This window comes from Emys orbicularis, chromosome 7, assembly GCF_028017835.1.
Source record: "Emys orbicularis isolate rEmyOrb1 chromosome 7, rEmyOrb1.hap1, whole genome shotgun sequence".
Taxonomy (NCBI): Eukaryota; Metazoa; Chordata; order Testudines; family Emydidae; genus Emys; species Emys orbicularis.
In genome coordinates this window covers 21,752,418-21,772,216 of record NC_088689.1, presented here as the reverse complement: position 1 = coordinate 21,772,216, position 19,799 = coordinate 21,752,418, and the positions used below count along the sequence as shown (strand labels likewise).

At 39.8% G+C, this 19,799-nt stretch overlaps 1 protein-coding gene across 2 annotated transcripts in view; it reads left to right on the top strand.

The window, feature by feature from the left end:
- Positions 1 to 19,799, top strand: part of CTBP2 (C-terminal binding protein 2) — a 238,671-nt gene that overhangs the window by 150,116 nt on the left and 68,756 nt on the right. Inside the window, exon 1 of one of the 2 annotated variants that reach the window (XM_065407216.1) lies at positions 8,714 to 10,469. The exons of the other annotated variant lie outside the window; for it this stretch is intronic. Within the exon in view, the coding sequence (XP_065263288.1) occupies positions 8,714 to 10,469 (1,756 nt within the window). Of the gene's footprint in view, positions 1 to 8,713; positions 10,470 to 19,799 lie in introns of those variants that run through there. 2 annotated transcript variants of the gene reach the window in all.

Sequence of the window (19,799 nt, the reverse complement as noted above, 5' to 3'; positions counted from 1 at the left end):
AGGAGCCTCTTTTGTTGAAAGTGTTTATTCCCCTGAGAAGAACAAATAGTTAGTAGATTTATTATTCTCATGCATGGGGTGATGGAGACTTCCCTTCTCTCTTCTGCCCTCAGTTTTCTTCCTGTTGCTCTCCACAGGGCCTGATCCTGCCCATGTATTAAGCTGTCACACCTTCTTCCTCTTTCATGACCCCGAGTGACATGTGTCCTGTTGTTTTATTTTGAGAATCTGGTCACATTACACTCCTGTTGCTCCCTCTGGACGTCCAAGAAGCATGTATCTGTTTTCCAGTAGGCAAAAGGATATTGTAATATGGATATCTTCCTTAAGGTCAGACTCGATGCTCTGATGGTACCTTCTGACGTTAAAATCTATTAATCTAAAACACGGGTTCTCAAACTGTGGGTCGGGACCCCAAAGTAGGTTGCGACCCTATTTTAATGGAGTCGCCAGAGCTGGTGTTAGACTTGCTGGGGCCCAGGGCTGAAACCAAAGCCCGAGCCCCATTGCCCGGGGCTGAAACCGAAGCCTGAGCCCCACTGCCTGGGGCCGAAACCCAAGGGCTTCAGTCCTGAGCAGGGGGGCTAAGGTTACATGCCCCCCCCCCCACCCAGGGCAGAAGCCCTGGGGCAGCTTTGCCCACTCTTCCCCCCCCCTTCTACCACCACCCCTCCCAGGGTAGCAGGGCTTGGGCTTCAGTCCCCCCTCCTGGCGTCGTGTAGTAATTTTTGTTGTCAGAAGGGGGCTATGCTGCAATGAAGTTTGAGACCCGCTGATCTAAAACATCTATTAATAAATAATTTATATTTGAAAGTCTATTTCTCCTAATATTCTTTTACCTGTGAAGAGTTCCAAAACTTGGGAAACGTGTCCTGTAGCTCTTGAGTATCACCATAAAAAAAAAAGTCTCCTGAGATTCCACCTTTTAATCTTGTCAGGAATCCAGTAATACGTCCTTCATTATTATTATTATTATTTATTTATATGGAGGCCCAGGCATGCATGGCAGAGGTCAGAATTCTAAAACATATTCATTTAAGATTCTAGTTTGTAGGACAGATATAATTCCAAGCCTTTTCATTACAGATGATATTTAAATCCTACTCCCAAATTCTTTTAATATCATGATGAATTTTGACCTCAGGGTCTAATTCCCAATTTTGGATGCAAGATGCTTGATGTGATTTCCAAAGGATTTTTTAAAGACCATTCCCAGATTAGATCCTTGTGAATATTTGAGGGACATGCCCAATGAACCATGCATGCCAGATCACTATTCAGCATCCGGATTGATTAATTTTTTTGTAGTTCCTGAAAGTATATGCATTTTTGGTGTAGGAGTAAAAAAAAAAAAAAAATGTTAACCCTTAGCTGGTGCAAGAATTGCACAATATTTTTTCTGTTAATTGTTTTGTAAGCAATATTTTAAATATTTGAATGCAAAAATTTTGCTTGGTTGAAGCCTGGTTGTAAATCTTATTTCAAGATTTCTAGGTGGTGTTTACAGCTAGGTTTTTAGTTTTCATGTCTCTGAGTGCATTCTAGATTCTCATGTTCCTGTTAATCGGAAATCCATCTTTATCTTCAACAGTAAATCCTCATTCTTTGCCAGATCTTACAAGCCCATGCTAGATCGAAACCTGCTTCATAGATAATGGGTCTCTGCTGCACTTTTCTAAACTTGGCATAAAACTTGGAGGCTTTAATCCTAGAACTTGTTATTCAAAGGCAACTTTAGGTGGATTTTTCCAGTTCCGTGAAGTACTGCATTCAACATCTTCCTAGGAAGTTACTGCAGCCCAATACTGGAGTAATTATTCTGTGTATGCATGAAGTGCAGGCAAAGTGGGGCTATCTTCCAAAAAAACGATATATGCTGGTTTTCCCGGTGGGAATCCCAGTCACCAAAGGGCTTTATTCCCCTGGTGGATTGCTGCTTCTTGCAAAATCTATTGCCTGTTTAAATCTCTTCCCTAGCTGATGGTCATGTCTGTAAAATACTTGACATCTTAGGAAAAGCCATTTTGCATTTTAGGATCTCTATAGTAGTCCTGTTGGGTATTCTAGGAATCTTCCAAATATTCCCAACAGAGATATTCAGAACCAGTTTTTGTAAGCCCCTCTTGAATAGTGAGAAGATCCTGTGTGTCAGAATGCTGCTCTATCTTTGCAGTACAGCAGCTCAGTATATACATACTGCTATTATGGCTTCTGGCAAAGGTATTTACCCTGAAAGCCAGGTTGAGTGACCAGGAGCCATAGGTTCCAATTTGCAATAAAAAGCTTTGGAAGTTTCTATGATCCGCAAATATTTACTACAGAACTGAGCAGCATAAGTTAATGCTTTTCATGGTACTCAACCCTATAAAATAATAGAAGGTTGGAATAGGTGCAGTGAGAGTGTCTAGAAACACCCATTAGAGAGATTGTTGTTTCTTTGTTCAGTATCTCTAGTGTCCTGTGTACTGCCAAATAATAGATATGCAGCCTGCCACAGAGCACTTATTGGCTAATTGAAGGTATAATCACACCAGGCAAAAAGAAAGGAAGGAAGTTGGGTGGCAAGAAGTCAAGGTTAGGGTTGCCAACCTCCAGGATTGCCCTGGAGTCTCCAGGAATTAAAGATTAATCTTTAATCAAAGATTATGTCATGTGATAAAACCTCCAGGAATATGTCCAACCAAAATTGGCAACCCTATCAAGGATTACAATAATAAAGTTGTGGATTACTTAAATTTATTAGCTGCATGTCTTCGTGGGTTCCACAGTATAAAAAAAGTAAATAGTATGATTTTTTTTTTTAAGTGATCTGCAGATACAGGGTCTGCTATAATGGGATGAGAAAAATAATGTGCAGAGAACACTTCCAAACACTTTTCAACCACAGATGCAGGTAATGCAGATGCACACCATTGCAGGTGGATCTGATACTCTTTAGAAATCGACTGCTATCTTTGTATAGTACCACAGAGATATCTGGGTTTTTGTGGGCTATTAGCAAATTATTGTTGCTCAGAATGGCATTAGTCACTTAGAACTAGTTTTCTGCAGTAACTGCCTTTGTTTTTTGGCATGTGCTTTGGTTTGGTTTGCTTTGGTTTCTCCTACATATGTTCAGACCACACATTCCTTTTTCTTTTTTTGGAATATGCTTTTCATGTGCATGGGGCCATTTTTTTGTAGTAAACTGTAATGGCAGCATAACTAAGTTGGAGGTTTTAGCTTGTGTATAGCATTTAGAGGCAGGATTTTTTTTAAGTGAGTTCCTACAGTTTTCAGTGCACAAGCCATGGGAATATGTGATCCAGTGTTTTCAATAAATGTATATCCCAATTTCAGGGAGGTTGAGTTGCAAATATACATAAGCTTTTGTTTTTTGCTTCTAAAGTGACCAGAATATAGAGTTACATGGGGCTGCGACTGCTTAGTGTTCAGCTAGTCTTGAGAGTTTTTGTTGTAATGCACCAACTTGGTATTTGGGTTTTCTTTGGAGTGTTTTGTTGAACTTCTTAAGCATCCACACTTTTGGTTTGGAAATTCGTAAAAGCACGTGGCACAGCTCCAAGAGCTGAGTGCTTTCAGATGCTGTTCTTATTCCTTTGATTATTGAAAATGATTCCTGTGCAATCCTGCTAATTTTCTCTTTGTACTTATCTAATTTAGAGAGAAGCTGCTATAAAGCCTATCTGTGCTGTGTGCTTGTTGCCACTGTGTGAGAGCTTTTTGCAAAGCCAAATTTCAGCAAATACAATGACTTCCTAGGGATTATCACGCACACTCCCACCCACCCACCTCTAGATTTTTATTTAAACTATGTTCTTTATGTGGTATTTACAGTGCATGTCATTCCCTTTTCCCCTTTTGTATCCACTATATACCAGAAAATGTTTAACTCCACCTCATCAATGCCTCTTGAGGAGGTGCAAACACAGGAAGCAATATAGGGCTATCTAAGCTTCAGCAATCATTATGCACAATGATGCATTTTCAGTAGAAGGGCAGACATTCAGAGGGCTATAATATTACTCTTACTCTGCACCTTTCTGGTGCATTTTATCCAGGGAACTCAAAGCATGTTAAGAACACTAATGAATTAATATCTTCACAACATCAGAGTGAAGTAGGTACGTATTATGATACCCACTTTATAAATGGGTAATCTGAGATCAGAGAAGTTAAGTAAGTTAACCAAGGTGTCACAGTGAGTCAATGGCAGAGCCGGGAATAGAACCCAGGAGTCCTGATATGTAATCCCTGCCCTAAGCACTATGCACATTCCCTCTCAAGGGGCTTTCCACTTACACTGATAGCATGGGCGGCGGGTATAATAGGCATGGGGAGGCTCCGCCTCCCCCAGCACTGCCACGGCCACTGGACCACCCCTCCCTCCCCCAGTTGCGGGGTTCGGCGGTGAAGTTTTTGTTTTATTATGCCCCATGCAGGTTCCGGGGCAGCTGAGGGGGCAAATACCACCACCTCAGTTGCCCCAAACCTGCATGGGGCATATCAAAAGTGTCTTAACAGATGCTTTCCCCCTGCGCGGGTTGGGTCCGGGGAGGGAGGCACGGCTCAGCTTTGACCAGCCAAGGTGGGGAGTGCTCAGGGCTTCGGCCAGGCCGAGGCTCTTGTGGCCGGGGGGGAGGGTACTGGGGGGAGGGAGGGGGACGACGGGACTTGTGGCTCCAGCTGCGGGAGGAGGGTGGGGAAGGGGGTCTCGGGGCTCTGGCCATGGGGAGGGCATGGGAGAAGGCGCGGAGCTGGGGGCTAGCCTCCCCAAAGAGGGGCTTCACCTGCTGCCCATGACTGATAGGAATTCTACATACACATTGAGGCGACAGTAGACTCTCTAGCATTTGCAGATTTAATAGTCTGTTTTCTAAAGTAAGTAAGAGAATATAATCCATGCTTTCTTCTCTCCCAGATACAAAACTGAATTTTCTAGCACTGTGTAGAGCTAGACATTTACCATTATCAGACCCCATTGACATACAAATTTGATCTTCACCCCTTCAATTTTAGATGAGGGGATTTTAGATGACAGAGTCACCCATCACATTAAAAAAAAAAAAGTCTATTTTTGCAGTTGCCGTATCATAGCAGAACACATGCCGATTATGTCACTGTTGAATTGAAAACCATTGTTTTAAACTCTAATTGTGCATTTTTTTCACGGGTTCACAAAGACAAAAGCATTTCATATCATGGTAATTATTTTGCTTTTGTTCCATGTTGCAATATTCCTAATATATCTGTAAAATTCAAAGATAAGGTACAATAAAATGGGCTGCATGTAAAACACATTCCTCAGTCTCACCCTTGCATTAGGAATGTCAATATTTGTGAATTGCTCTTTTCCCAGGTACTCTGTTATATCAGATTAGTTATGTTGGATCAGTACGTTGCTCCATAAAGTCCTCTGTTGGTGACTGTTGCAGGGATCTTATTTTATAAATAGCTACAGAACTAGGAACTGTTTTTAAGAGTGCAAAAAGAAAAACAAAAGAGCTCTCTGCCTCTATCTGTATTTCATTTAAAATATTTCTTACTCATTTCCTGGTGCAGTGGGGAATTTAACTTTTTTGGTTTTTTTCCCCCCATCATATTTCATGCTGGCTGTCACAGTCACATCTGTGCTCTCATTTGTGTTCATTGAGGAAATAGTCTGTGTCCACCTTAACAGAGAAGTTAGAGAGAGGGCAGAGCAGACACGGCTGGGCTAAGCAGAGGGTTTTCAGGGAGATGATAGTTTAGACTGAAAGGCTGCTGGAATTCCTGCTCAGCAGCTGTTAAAGTAAATAGAATAGAAATACACTCTCTAGTGAGGACACAAGAATTTCTTTAACTTAGTGTTGTGGAAAAGTGGCTGACTTTTCACTAAAGCCCTGATCCTGTACACACACACGTGCTTAACTTCAAGCACTTGTGGAGATCCATTGAAGTCAATGGGACTGCTCATGTGTTTAAATTCAACCATATGCAGAAGTGTTGCCAGGATCAGGGCCTAAAATGTTAGTTTGCTGGCTCCTATAAAGCAGGAACACAGACATTGTTACTGAGCACTCCACCACATTTTTGACTTTCACAGCATTTCTTTATCTAAAGAGAAGAATAGATGCAGTTGCTGGATGATAATTTTTAGAGCCTGGACTGATGCTTTCAGTAATGGGGAAATATGGTCTTCTCGCTAGGACATGGGACAGGGAGTCGTGAGACCTAGGTTTTCTTCTGGGGTTCTTCTTCAGTTTGTGTGTGAACTTGAGCAAGTCTCTACACATTTGCAACTAGATTTTGGTATCTAATATTTTGGGTGCCCAACTTGAGACCCTAGAGCCTGGGGGGCATTTTAAGAGGTACTAAACAGCCCAAGGTCCCCACTGATTTCAACTGCAGTTGTCTTTCTCAGCACCTCTGAAAATGAGGCACCTAAAATTAATGAACACTAGAAAATATGGGCCTTAACGTCTCTGTGACTTAGTTTTTTCAGCTGTGTGTTGAGGATAATACCACCAATCTTGGTGTTGTGACTAAATTCATTAATGATTTCCTTTTAAATCACTGGCTGAAAGATGCTCTTGAACTGTAGAATATCAATACTATTTTATTGTATAAAATTATATAATTTTTCCTAGCTCTCTTCTGCTTCAGAACTTTGGTAACAGAGAAAATAACAGTATTAAAAACAACCAAACAACTTGGATTTTAATGTATCTAGTTTGGAATATATTTTACCCTTTTAAGAAAAAGGTTGTAATCAAATATTTTTGTAGGCCAAGATGTTCTCCGTTATTCATCAGCTACAAACTTGTCTTTCCATTTTGACTCACACAGGAAGAAATTTTCCAGTGTGCCTTAATTCTGTTAGTTAATTCAATATGATGCTAATCAGATATTGTCCAAAAATGCATAAATAATCTTGTGGGGGCATTTTTTTTTGTATGTCTATAAAATATCCAGAATATTTTTAAAGACTTGAATTCTTTGTGGGGGAGGATGTTTGAAGAGGATTTTGTACTATTTACTGCAATAAAGAAATTTAGGGATTACTAAGAGATCCTGTCAGTATTTGGGTCAGAAATATAGCCCAGAGGTATTAGTATGATAGGCAAGTATAAGCATTAGACTGTATTAGTGACTTAGCTATCATAATAGCACAATACTTCATCATGTGATGGCTAGTGCACCAAACATTTATTGTGGATTAGCCATAAAAATGCACAAGCTGTTCCCCCCCCCTCCTCCCGACCTCCCTAAAAAGGTGTCTATTACTCCTTTTAGTAATTCAGACCTGAAATTTGCATATTTGTAATGCTGACATTTTTACTGTAGCAGAGAAAGAAACAGATTCATTTCCATTTAAATTTTTTTTAAACAGAAGTATTGCAGTGTAGGTGATGGTTGGTAAACAAAATATAATATTTGCTCTACTCTTGCAAAAACAACGACTGTTTGAGCATTTGCAGGATGTGACAGTTGATCTGTGTTTTAGAGAATTATTTTAATATCTCTCCCAAAAATGGTAACCTTGTATGGAAAATGTTTGTATGTTTCTAAATAACAATTTTCTTTGGTGTGATTCCATCTAAATCCCTTTGCCTACTTTCAGCTTAAAAAGCCTAAGCCATATGACTATTGAAATGCTGCAAGATACAAAAATTGAGTTTTGTCTGATGTCTGAGTGTTTTTCCATCTCATAAACATATAGTTAAAGGAAACCAGGAGATAATAGACAAAAGTCTACTACTCCCTTTTTTTTGCTTTGTAATACCAGGTTTAAGATCCTTTGATCCTCCCTTCCTTTACTGTGACCTCTTCTAGGGTCTTAAAATTATAAATTCCAGATTACACCTCCGCAATTTTCTTTCCTGGAATGATGAAAGGATTTGAGTATTATGATAATAATGTAAAGAATCCTTTTGGAGCTAATTTGAAACTGCAACAAAAAAACGTAATTTCCAAAGCAAATTACAATATTCGTAAAATGTTCTACTGATACCTAAGAAATTTCTAGCCAGTGTCTTATATTCTTGAGTTTCTTGCATCAGCCTTTTTTAAGGCTTGTCTGCCTTCTTCCATTTAATTTGTCCTTAGCTGTGTGCCGTGGATTAGCATTTCATCAGGATGGATTAAGATTGAGCTGACACTGAAGCTTTCTTTTTTATTATTTATTTTTATATATATATATACACATATATGTATCATATATATGAACGTATATACAAATAAAATGTAAAAATAATTTTCAGAAGAGAAATTATATTGAGGTTGCTGGATCGGCTGGCGCAGAAGGTTTCATCGGGCTAAAGTGATGTCACATGGAACAAAGGCTTTAGGGGTTTTATTTAGCTCATAATCCTCACACACTGCTAGACCAGTTGTCCATGTGAGCAAACTGTCCCAAGCAGGAAGGGATAAACCATCTGGATTAAATGCTGCAACCCTTGTCTGTGACTGAACTATACAGAAAAGACCTTTCATTCTTCGGTTTTGGAGTGAGACTGAGTTACAGTGGGTGTTGTGTGTTTTGTCTACTAAAGTTTCGAAGAATTAATAATTCAGGCAATACTTTGAAATATAAAACCACCACTTGGTTGTTTCTGAAGCCCCAGAAGAGCTCAGATACAGCTCGATCTGTTTTTGACGTGTGTAATAGAAGATTTAAAAAGAGAGGTTCCTTCTCTTCTTTATCTCAACAGAAGTCAATTGTTTCATTCCAATGCCAATTCCAAGTAAGCATACAAATATCGGCCGTTCTCAGAGCTGGGATGCTGCAGGATGGTATGAAGGCAACTGGGAGAATGAAAATGCATTTGAATATCAGAGACCAACAGGGAGGAGAAATTCGCTGACTTACGGTGGAGAAGGAGGTTGGTATGAGCAGCCAAACCATAGACCGCATGATATCATCTTGCAAGGAGGTGCGGAATTGAAGCAAGAGCCATACCAATATCAGGATCCAGTTTTTAACCAGGGTCCCTTACGGAAGGGTTCTGTTCCCGACTTCACTTACTACGACAGACAGGCTGCAATGTCTGGACGAAGCTCCTTGCCATCTCAGGATTATTACAGTGACCCATCTTTAGCCGCTAGATCACCTAAAGATCCACGCTACTATAGAGACCACATGATTAATAGATCATTACCGAATTATGGGATTCCCAGTAGCAGATTGGCTTGGGATCAGGTACAAGGACGGTCACCTGCCCAACACGAAGCCAGCCGTATGTATAGGGATCCCATGAGTAAAATGATCCAAGAGGGGCAGAGAATGCGAAACAGAGATCCTTCTCCTGCAAGGTATGGTGTTGAACAGCCCACCCCTAGATATGGAACAGAACCATCATCATTTCCCAACAGGCAGGTCTATAGTGATACAGCAGAGAGACCTATAGAGTCTGCAGCTGCTAGACAAACTACTCCAACGTGCTTGGTAGTCGATCCAAATTCTGCTACTGTTCCTGATGGGAGCATAGGTCCATCTGCCGTTGCTGTAAATCGTGGTTATGGACCCATCAGGGAAAATGTCAATGCAAAGATTCCTTATGACAGTTATGAATCTGCCATGACTCCTTCTCATTCTCAGATGCCCTCAGCTTTCCCAGGACAAGACATTAAAAGAAACTTTGATCCGGAGTTCCTAGCACTTCTGCGTTCAGAAGGCGTGTCCGAAAGCACATTCAATGCTTTGCTGCAGCAAGGGTTTGATTCTCCGAGCCTGCTCGCGATGATGGAAGAGAATGATATAAAATCTGTAGCTCCAAATCTTGGACAGGCCAGGGTGCTTTCCCGCATTGCCCATAACTACAAAACAGAAATTCAGCTACAAAGGCATGATAGGAAGAACAGCACACTCCGTCCCAGAACCCGATCTAACAGCTTTAGTCATCGAAGTGAACTGCTGCAGAATGAATATGGCATGCACCCTGCCACGGGTCCTGGTGTAGACGGCACAACTATGCAGCAACCACCTCCTCCTTCTCTACAGCCAGTATCACCAAGAGTAGGAGAAATAAATCGTCGCCCATCCAGTGCCCCCACACAGCACCTTCTGGAAACTGCAACTTATTCTGCATCTGGGGCAACTCATCAAGGTGCTCATTTTCTAGCTAATTCTGGATACAACACTCCTTTACCATGCAACATGCACACTCGTCCAGTGTCTGCCTATTCCACTCCAACTGGATTACCAGGGACTACAGTGCAGACTAACCCACATGCAAGTCCCAAAACAGCATATCCAACTACTTACACAGTGCCCATGGAGCTGCTGAAGAGGGACCGAAATACGTCAATGTCCCCAATGCATAGCCCACACAGCAGCCCTCAGCTTCTCCGAAAGCAAGGAGCCCAAATGGATTCCACCCTGGCGCTTGCTGGCCCAAGTTTTCACATGCAACATTCTCCTTATCAGAAACTCACCAGACGCACTGGACCACCAGTTATTGTCTCAACCATGGCGTCACCTGAACCAAGTAATTTTCTAAAAGTGTATTCATTAGTAGTGTGCTCTAGGAGAGTTATGTCTGTGTGTGTTTATCGTAAAATAAATTTGGGTCTAATCCAGTTAGATTTAGGGCTAAAATATTAGATACATCCCTATGCACAAAAAAGTGGGGCAAATAGGTTTACCCCGGGGCCACAAGTTATTGAGCGTTTCCAGTGCTGCCTTTCACAGTGCGATTAAATTCAGAGTATTTTATTTGATTAGCTAACTTCAGATAAAGTGACTGGTATATCAGATAATTGTTCTACTATGAATCTTGCTGTTCCTGTTGTTTGTACGGAACAGAAGATTAGATACTGCATTTTCTGAGCAATTAGGCTACAGGGTTAGTTGTAGATTTACTTCTTACAGTTGTTATCAGGCACAAATATGTTTCTCAGAGGAAATGGTTAGCATTGTTTTGCCTACATTTATCAGATAGCTAATGGTGTTAGTTCCAGAATTGACTTACCTTTGGCAGTTACCATAGTCTTTTTTAAATTAATTTACTGTTTTATCAGGCACCTAAAATAAAACTCTTGATTTCCTATTAGGAGTACTTATAAGTGTGGCAATGTAACTATTAAGGAACTAGGTCGACACTTAATGTTAAAGTCAATGATTAACCGCTAGAATGATATAAAGGAGTGGTTGCCCCTTTTTTCCTCCTCTTTTTGTCTTCAGAAATGTTCAAATCCCTTCCTTGTTTAGGGCTAAATGGTTCAAACAGACTTAGTGCTTCAATTTGGAAAATATAAATTGATACTCACTAGTCAAAGACCAACAAAAAGTACCATAGGAAATGCATTTTGCAGTAAGAGGAAATTTAGAAGATCCCATTCATTTGTTACTTTGACTTTTCTGATAAATGTTAAAACCCCTTTAAAATGTTTTTTTTTTGTGCACAGTGATAGTGACTGTATGGGAGGGAATTATTTCTCTGCACAGCACAGCTGAACCACCATACAAACACATTGTGAACAATGTACTGTACAAGCGCACGCATAAAATGCCTTAATAAAAGTATACCATTTATAGGCATGGAAACTGTGCCAAGCTAGTGATGACATTCCATGGGAATCTAAATAAAGAACTATTTTGCAAGTGGAAATGATAAAGTTGTCAAAATTCAGACCTCCCGCCCCCTTTCCTGCAATCAGAGATTTAAAAAGTTGATTCCTCCTCGTTTGTGACTATTGTATTTAATTTGTGTAATTTATAAATATAGATCATATTTAAATATTCATCAACATTATGTGTATTGACATGATTCAGGCACAAAGGAAGGACATCCAGGCAGGCTTTTTGAATAAACAATTTCCAAAAGCCTGAAAAATGAAACTGACATAATACTGAGAACACAAATGTTAATTTAATTGCAGTGCATCTGATCCAGCTGATTACTTTAGTAACATTGGAGTGAAAGTACATATTAATACTGCTGCAAGGGACTGCCGGGGTGTATACGTTTTGAATGATTTTTCCCCATAGGATAAATTTAACATTCCTTCCATTATTCCTCATATTTAAATTGTGAATTATGTTCTTTAAAAGTCTATACTATTCTCTTCCTTTTTAAAAAAAAATCCATGTATGACAAGAAGAAACCAACAATGTTTCTGAGATCCTGAGCCCTCTTCTTCACAAGTCAAACATTCTTTCTCTACAACCAACTCATTTGCATGAGGATGACATTTGTTGCTCCAGTAATTTCATCAGATAATGGCCAGCTTGCAAAGCGGATCTGAAAACATATTCCTTAATTATGTGTTGCTAAGCAACGAGAGGGTTTGGTCATAATCACAGAAAGATTATCTTCTCATTGAAGTGGCTGAAAGGTTTAGCTGAAGGAGGACCTGTAAAATTGTCTTCATTTATTTATTTTGCATTTTTTTTTTTTTTCAAAATAGAACAGGAGAGGGCTTTCCCCCCCTTAAAATGTAATTTTAAACTAGAAGTCAAGGTAAGATGTGTGGTGTGACAGTTTCAGGAATTAGTCTTTGAGAAACACCATTTCTATGCAGCATTTGGTGTTTACTACAATCAGAATTGAAGGTGAACTTCCAAAATAGTCCTATGAGCATATTTCCCAGCATTTTCATGATTGAGGAGGAGCCTGGATACCTGTTTTGTAATTTTTGTATTAAATTTCTGAAGCTTTATGTAATTGATTTATGAATATCTTGTATTTTTGTAGTTGGAACAGACAGTTCAAAACAAGTGAGTCCAGCTGCCCTGCCCAAATGAGTATTTCCAGTGATGGGGACTGGGAGAAAAAGTGAGGAACCAAAGGCCCATCTCAAATATGCAATTGGAAAATCATTCAAACTCTTGGTTATATGTACAGGACTGGAAGGAAGTAATCAAAGAAGATGTCATGTATTGTCCATACCTGCTGAGGCTGGAATGAAGGATAAGGCTCCCATATAGTGGTATAGGAAGTTATCATAGTGGATAGTGAGACTCCTTGGATACCAGAGAGGATAGAGGTTTCATGAGAAGAAAGAAACTTGATTTTCCAAAAAGGCATAAGAGACAATCTAGGGCACAGAATGCCTCAGAATGCCTTAAATTAGAGGCCTTCCTGGAGTGTGGAAAGCCAGACAGGGTGACCGTAGTTACCTTGGGCAAATAGTTCTCTGTAGAGTTAGAGATTCGTCTTTGCTAACCAATATTCTCTTTAACAGCTTAGAGCCCAGCTCTGCTTATATGCTGCCTAACACGTATTTGTGATTTTCTCTTTATTTTCTACTCTATGACAAATAAACTGTGCTTTTATTAACAATTGCAGGAATTGTGGGTTAATGCTGTTAAGCTGGGGGGTAATCCAGAGGGAGGGAAGCAGAATTCTGACCTTAAGGGAGGCAGGGTCAAAAGTGGGGTTCAGCATCTGGGTAAAGGCAGGTTAAGAGAATTGCAGTTCTGTTCCTTAAATTATGCCATGATGAAACTGGCATAGAGCATTATGGGCACTGAGAGATTTTACAGGTGGTAGTCCTGATTTCATACATACTGAATTTTGTAGGGCTGTCAAGTGATTAAAAAAATTAATCGCGCTGCTAAACAATAATAGAATACTATTTATTTAAATATTTTTGATGTTTTCTACATTTTCAAATATATTGAGTTCAATTACAACACAGAATACAAAGGTACAGTGCTCACTTTATATTTATTTTTATTACAAATATTTGCAATGTAAAAAGCAAAAGAAATGGTATTTTTCAGTTCACCTAATACAAGTACTGTAATGCAATCTCTTTATTGTGAAAGTGCAACTTACAAATGTAGAATTATGTACCAAAAAAACCCTGCATTCAAAAATAAACCAGTGTAAAACTTTAGAGCCTACAAGTCCAATCAGTCCTATTTCTTGTTCAGCTAATCGCTCAGACAAACAAGTTTGTTAACATTTGCAGATGATAATGCTGCCTGCTTCTTGTTTACAATGTCACCTGAAAGAAAGAACAGGTGTTTGCATGGCACTGTTGTAGCCGGCATTGCAAGATATTTACATGCCAGATGCACTAAAGATTCATGTGTCCCTGGATGCTTCAACCACCATTCTGTCTGACATGCGTCCATGCAGATGGCTGGTTCTGCTCAATAACCATCAAAATCAGTGCAGACCGACACAGGTTCATTTTCATCATCTGAGTCAGACGCCACCAGCCGAAGGTTGATTTTCTTTTTTGGTGGTTTGGGTTCTGTAGTTTCTGCATCAGAGTGTTGCTCTTTTAAGACTGCTGAAAGGATGCTCCACACCTCGTCCCTCTCAGATTTTGGAAGGCACCTCAGATTCTTAAACCTTGGGTCAAGTGCTGTAGCTATCTTTAGAAATTTCACTTTGGTATCTTCTTTGCATTTTGTCAAATTTGCAGTGAAAGTGTTCTTAAAACGAACAACATGTGCTGGGTCATCATCTGAGACTGCTATAACATGAAATATATGGCAGAATGTGAGTAAAACAGAGCAGAAGACATACAATTCTCCCCCAAGGAGTTTAGTCACAAATTTAATTAAGGCATTATTTTTTTAGCAAGCACAATCAGCATGGAAGCATGTCCTCTGGAACGATGACTGAAGCATGAAGAGGCATATGAATCTTTAGTACATCTGTCACGTAAATACCTTGCGATACCAGCTACATCAGTGCCACATGAAAGCCTGTTCTCACTGTCAGGTGAAAATGTAATTAAGAAGTAGACAGCATTATCTCCCCTAAATGTAAACAAACTTGTTTCTCTTAGCATTTGGCTGAACAAGAAGTAGGACTGAGTGGACTTGTAGGCTCTAAAGTTTTACATTGTTTTGTTTTTGAGTACAGTTATGTATCCAAAAAATTACATTTGTAAGTTGCACTTTCATGATAAAGAGATTGCACTACAGTACTTGTATGAGGTGAATTGAAAAATACTATTTTTGTTTATCATTTTTACAGTGCAAATATTTGTAATTAAAAATAATATAAAGTTAGCACTGTACACTTTGTATTCTGTGTTGTAATTGAAACCGATATATTTGAAAATGTAGAAAACATCCAAAAATATTTAATAAACTTCAATTGGTATTCTATTGTTTAACAGTGAGATTAAAACTGTAATTAATAGCGATTAATTTTTTAATTGCAATTATTTTTTTGTTAATCGCGTGAGTTAACTGCGAATAATCGACAGCCCTAGTATATTGTAAATGTTTAAAAATTGATTTGTTCTTCACCGTATATAGTACAATATAGCTGACTAGTTTAGAAATAGTGTCCAGGTTTTGTTCAGTAAAATTTCTGTACGGACATTTAGCATGTAATCACAATGTGCATATGCAAGGCAGCTAGATTAACAATACACCCTGTAACAGCTCCAAAGGAAGCCTCTGTGTACCAATAAATCTTTTTTTAATTTGCACATTGACCTGACAGACCATAACAAGTCCTTTGGTGCCATTATGAACTATACTGTTAATCCAGGTGAGAGAGCGAGTATGTATCTCCAAGTGCCGGAAAATTAGTAATTCAGATTTCACTGACAAAACAGAGTATAGGGGTATGTAGACAAAACAATTTAATCCAAATTGGGAGTCCCCCCTCCCCCCACATGCTGAAATGCGATCCACATTGTGAACAAATAGTTTGCAAAATTTTGATTTATAAATGCTTTACAACCGTAGATGCACAAAAAACTGTCTAGGACCATTGAATTGTTTATTTGACCTTACAATTTAAAATTGGACAAGCAAATGTAAAAACAAACTAACAAAAAAAAAAAAACCACCACAGATAGTGCCTCAGTAATTCTTGGAAGGATGAAGGAAGTAGTAGGCATGTGTGTTTCTCGTTGGATATTTGCTATTTTCTGACAGTCACAGCGTTATCTGTAAAATATTAATCTGCAGTATGACATGGATAGATGGCTGAAATGATGGTAGTTTATACAATGGAATTTGAAAAGAATTTAAAAGGCAAACCTGGGGCCCAATCCAATGTTATTTATACTGCCCAAACTCTCTTTACCCCCAATCAGGCCAACACTTATGCATATGTGTAACTTTACTTGTGTGAGTCATCCCATTGGTGTCAATGGGACTACTCACGTAAGAAGGGTTATTCCCGTGGGAAATGACCGAAGAACTGGCACCATAGTATTTAGTGAGAGTTTTGGGTGTGTGAGGAATGCAGTCTGGGGCCTGTAAGGTATGTTATGGAAAGTTACCTTGATAACATTATTGACTGCTTTGGTCAATATACTGTGTTGCTTCATTGATTAAATAGAATGCCCCTTCAAAACATTTTTTTAAAAGGGTGAAATACACTTTATACAATGGTTTTATCAAAAGCAATAGAGAGGGCCAAATTCATCCCTGCTGCAACTCCATTGACATTAGTGCAGTTACAGTAGAGATGAATTTGGGCCTGTTAGAGGAAAATGTGTTGTCAGACACATAAGTGTTGTCAGCCTCAATTTACACCTCCCTTTTACCCCATATACAGGGTTATATCATTGTTAGGACTTCCATATCCAGTACATTCTCCAACTCTATTAGCTGAAATGTTTTTAAAATATTTTTTTCATGTAGTAGTTTCCATAGTTACAGAATAAGCAAGCCTGTTTCTTTATATATGTTCAAGGTCTCTGATCATTACTGTATTAAACATTTTTTAAATGCATCTTCTCCGCTTCACATAGCATGAAACTACAGACCAGCTTAATGAAAATGCTGTACTGCTGAACTGAGTTGTAATTTTTGAACAGAGAGAGTCAAAGTCGGTATCAAGTTGTATCGTTAAAAAGTAGAAGGCCACAATCATTAAGTTGTTTATTTGCCATAAATGTTGCAGCAGCCACAGGACATATATCATTAAGCAATATACATAACAATTGGCAGACTAGCTTTAGTCTTTGTCACCTTAAAAACACCCTGACATTAACAGCATTCTGTTGGTTTTCTGTAAAAAAGGCTAATTTATAATCTCTTCTGTCTGCTGTGTGCTAGTGTTTGTTAGGAGGAAATGGGATCTGCTCAGTTTTTATCCTGTGCATTCTGTGTCTAAGCAATGTTTGTTTTAACTCTTTTGTACAGTAAGGGCAATACTGCTAAAACACATTCTGCAGTGATGGGCGCAGAGTGGACTATAGAAGAGTCCTCAAAAGCTGATTTGGCCAGAGAGTCAATGGAGGAGGCAGAGCAGTGCACGCTCCCCTGTGTGCTGACTCAGCTTTGTTTACTGGAGTGTGAGGGATCCTGGCTTCAGACTTACCCACCCCTCCCTGCCCTGTTTGGGGAGTCCAGTATGCTTGCCAGTACTGGACTTTTCTGGGACTCTCATTCTGTGGTTGAAGTTACTTGGTTCGGTGCAGATGGAGTGGATTAACCAGGTGTGCTGGAACAATTTTTATAGTGGGGGTGCTGAGAGCCATTGAACCAAATGGTAAACCCTGTATATAAGGGATCGGCAACCTTTGGCACGCGGCTCACCAGGGTAAGCCCCCTGGTGGGCCGGGACGGTTTGTTTACCTGCCACGTGCGCAGGTTTGGCCGATCGTGGCTCCCACTGGCTGCGGTTCGCCATTCCAGGCCAATGGGGGCTGCAGGAAGTGGCGCGGGCAAAGGGATGTGCTGGCGCATGCCAAAGGTTGCCGATCCCTGCTGTATATAATGGAAACCACTTAAAGCCAGGGAATGCTCCAGCATCCCTACTTCCAGAACCTATGGGATTAACAATTCAGAAGGATCAGTGACCCTCCTGCACCGGTTGCATAGGTTGTTGGAGCCAATGATCTGCTTAAACGCCTATCATGTGGCATGCCATAATAGCCTTCCACTCTAGCTTGTGTCTGACCAACACAAGGGGCTCTTTTTAGGGCACATAGGCACCCCTGTGAGGTCACTCTGTTCTAATTTCCCAGTCTCACCCATGCAAGTATGAAATAGTGTGGAGAGCCTTGTGTACCGGAGTAAATTTCATCCTCTGAATGAAAGGACTGGGAATATTGACCTAGCTCCTGAGGCTGTATGCTAGAGTGGAGTGCCGTTATGACATGACATGCCATGGGATTGATGTTTAAGCAGATCATTGGCTCCAACACTCCATGTATCTGGTGCAGAGTAGGGGGAATGGCTCACTGGCTCTTCTGTGTTGTTGCAGTCCACTCCATCTACAGCGCCAAGTAACTGGATCTCGATCACAGAATGTGGGGTAGAGAAAGGAGGGAGGAAGGCTCCCTCCCACCTATTGCACATCTATGCAGGGTCAGCAAAATCCTGACCTTAATTATTTGGGGGAGGGGAGGAAGAGAATGAGAATAAAAATTCTTGAAGTAGCTCCCAAATGCATGATTGTGTTACAGAGCAATGTTGACTAGATCGGCTAATAAAGAGGGAAGCAGCAGGCAATATTTGTAGGAGGGAAATCAGTAGAATTTACAAAAGCAACTATAAAGGACATAGAAGCTTGGGGAACTTTTAACATATATACAAAGGTCAGGACAATAGATTGCTTGAAAATGAGGTGAAAATGGGGAGGAGGATTATCATAAAACCATAAATAAACGTTATCAACTTAGCCATGTGGAGGGAAACGTTACTAGCACTCACAAGAGAAAGGAGAGGAGATGATCTCAGCAGTATTTGTTTGGATCAGTGTTTGTGGAGATGCTTAGTTGTTGTCAATAGCAAGTTAGCAGATCAGCTGAAAAGTGAATTTGCCTCAGACTGACTTTGCAAGTAAATAAACTGGAGATGTGGTAAACTTTAATCAAAAAGAAGTCCCAGTAGGATACCTAGTGAAGGTGGAGGAGGTATGTGCCCAAAAGTTGAGGCACCCAAAACCACTAACAACTTCTGAAAATCATGGGACATCTATATACGTACACTCCATATGTATACCTGATATTTACATGACAAGCTGCAGAACTGGGATAATGTGCAGAGCATTGTGATAAACTGTAGAATCATGATGAATAAAATATCATGCATCTTTCTGACCTCCTCACTTTCCCTCTTCCCACTAATCCATCTCTCCTGGGATTTATTCTAACATTGCAAATTGCTGAGCAGCTTTAGACAGCCACCTACTTGATACTTTCCTGGATGTATAGATTGTCAGCCCTTTCTTTAGTGGTCCAGACTCTTACTGAAATCCCTGACTGTTCTGATCTGCAGGGATGGTTTCCTCAAAGAAAACGAGGACTAGAAGTGTCATCAACCATCATTTGTCTTGTTTTCTTCCTGTGCTAGGATACTTTGATTATTGTACAGTCTTAAATTAACATGAGAAAAAGTCCATTAGTTCACGCAAGTGTATGCATTTCATCTTCTGTGTGAAAGTAATTGTATAAAGGGGCATATCTATGTAAACAACAGATAGTGTCACAATATCCAGATATCCTATTGTGACACTTGAATAACTGGGAAAGTTTAGACAAAGTATTAGTTATCCCACCTGGTCAAGAATAGTGACTCATAAAAATGGTCATCTTTCTCACTCCCTGAAATCTTCTCATTCTCTAATGGATCAGAATGGGGAAGGTGGAGTCTTATTTTATGGGCTGAAACCTTTGGTTTAAGGCTCTTGAACATACATTTTATTTTTGTTTGTTTTTTGATCGTGGGGTTGATCCTGCTTGTACTGTAGTCAGTAGAAGGATTGAATCCAGAATCATTAGCAATATCACTGCATGTTTATACTGCTAATCAGTATTTAGCAACCTATAACACCACCTCTTGTGTGTTATACTGGTACAGCAAATGAAGATGTTTTCTGTTCTTTGTCAAGTATCAGAGGGGTAGCCGCATCCGACGAAGTGGGTATTCACCCACGAAA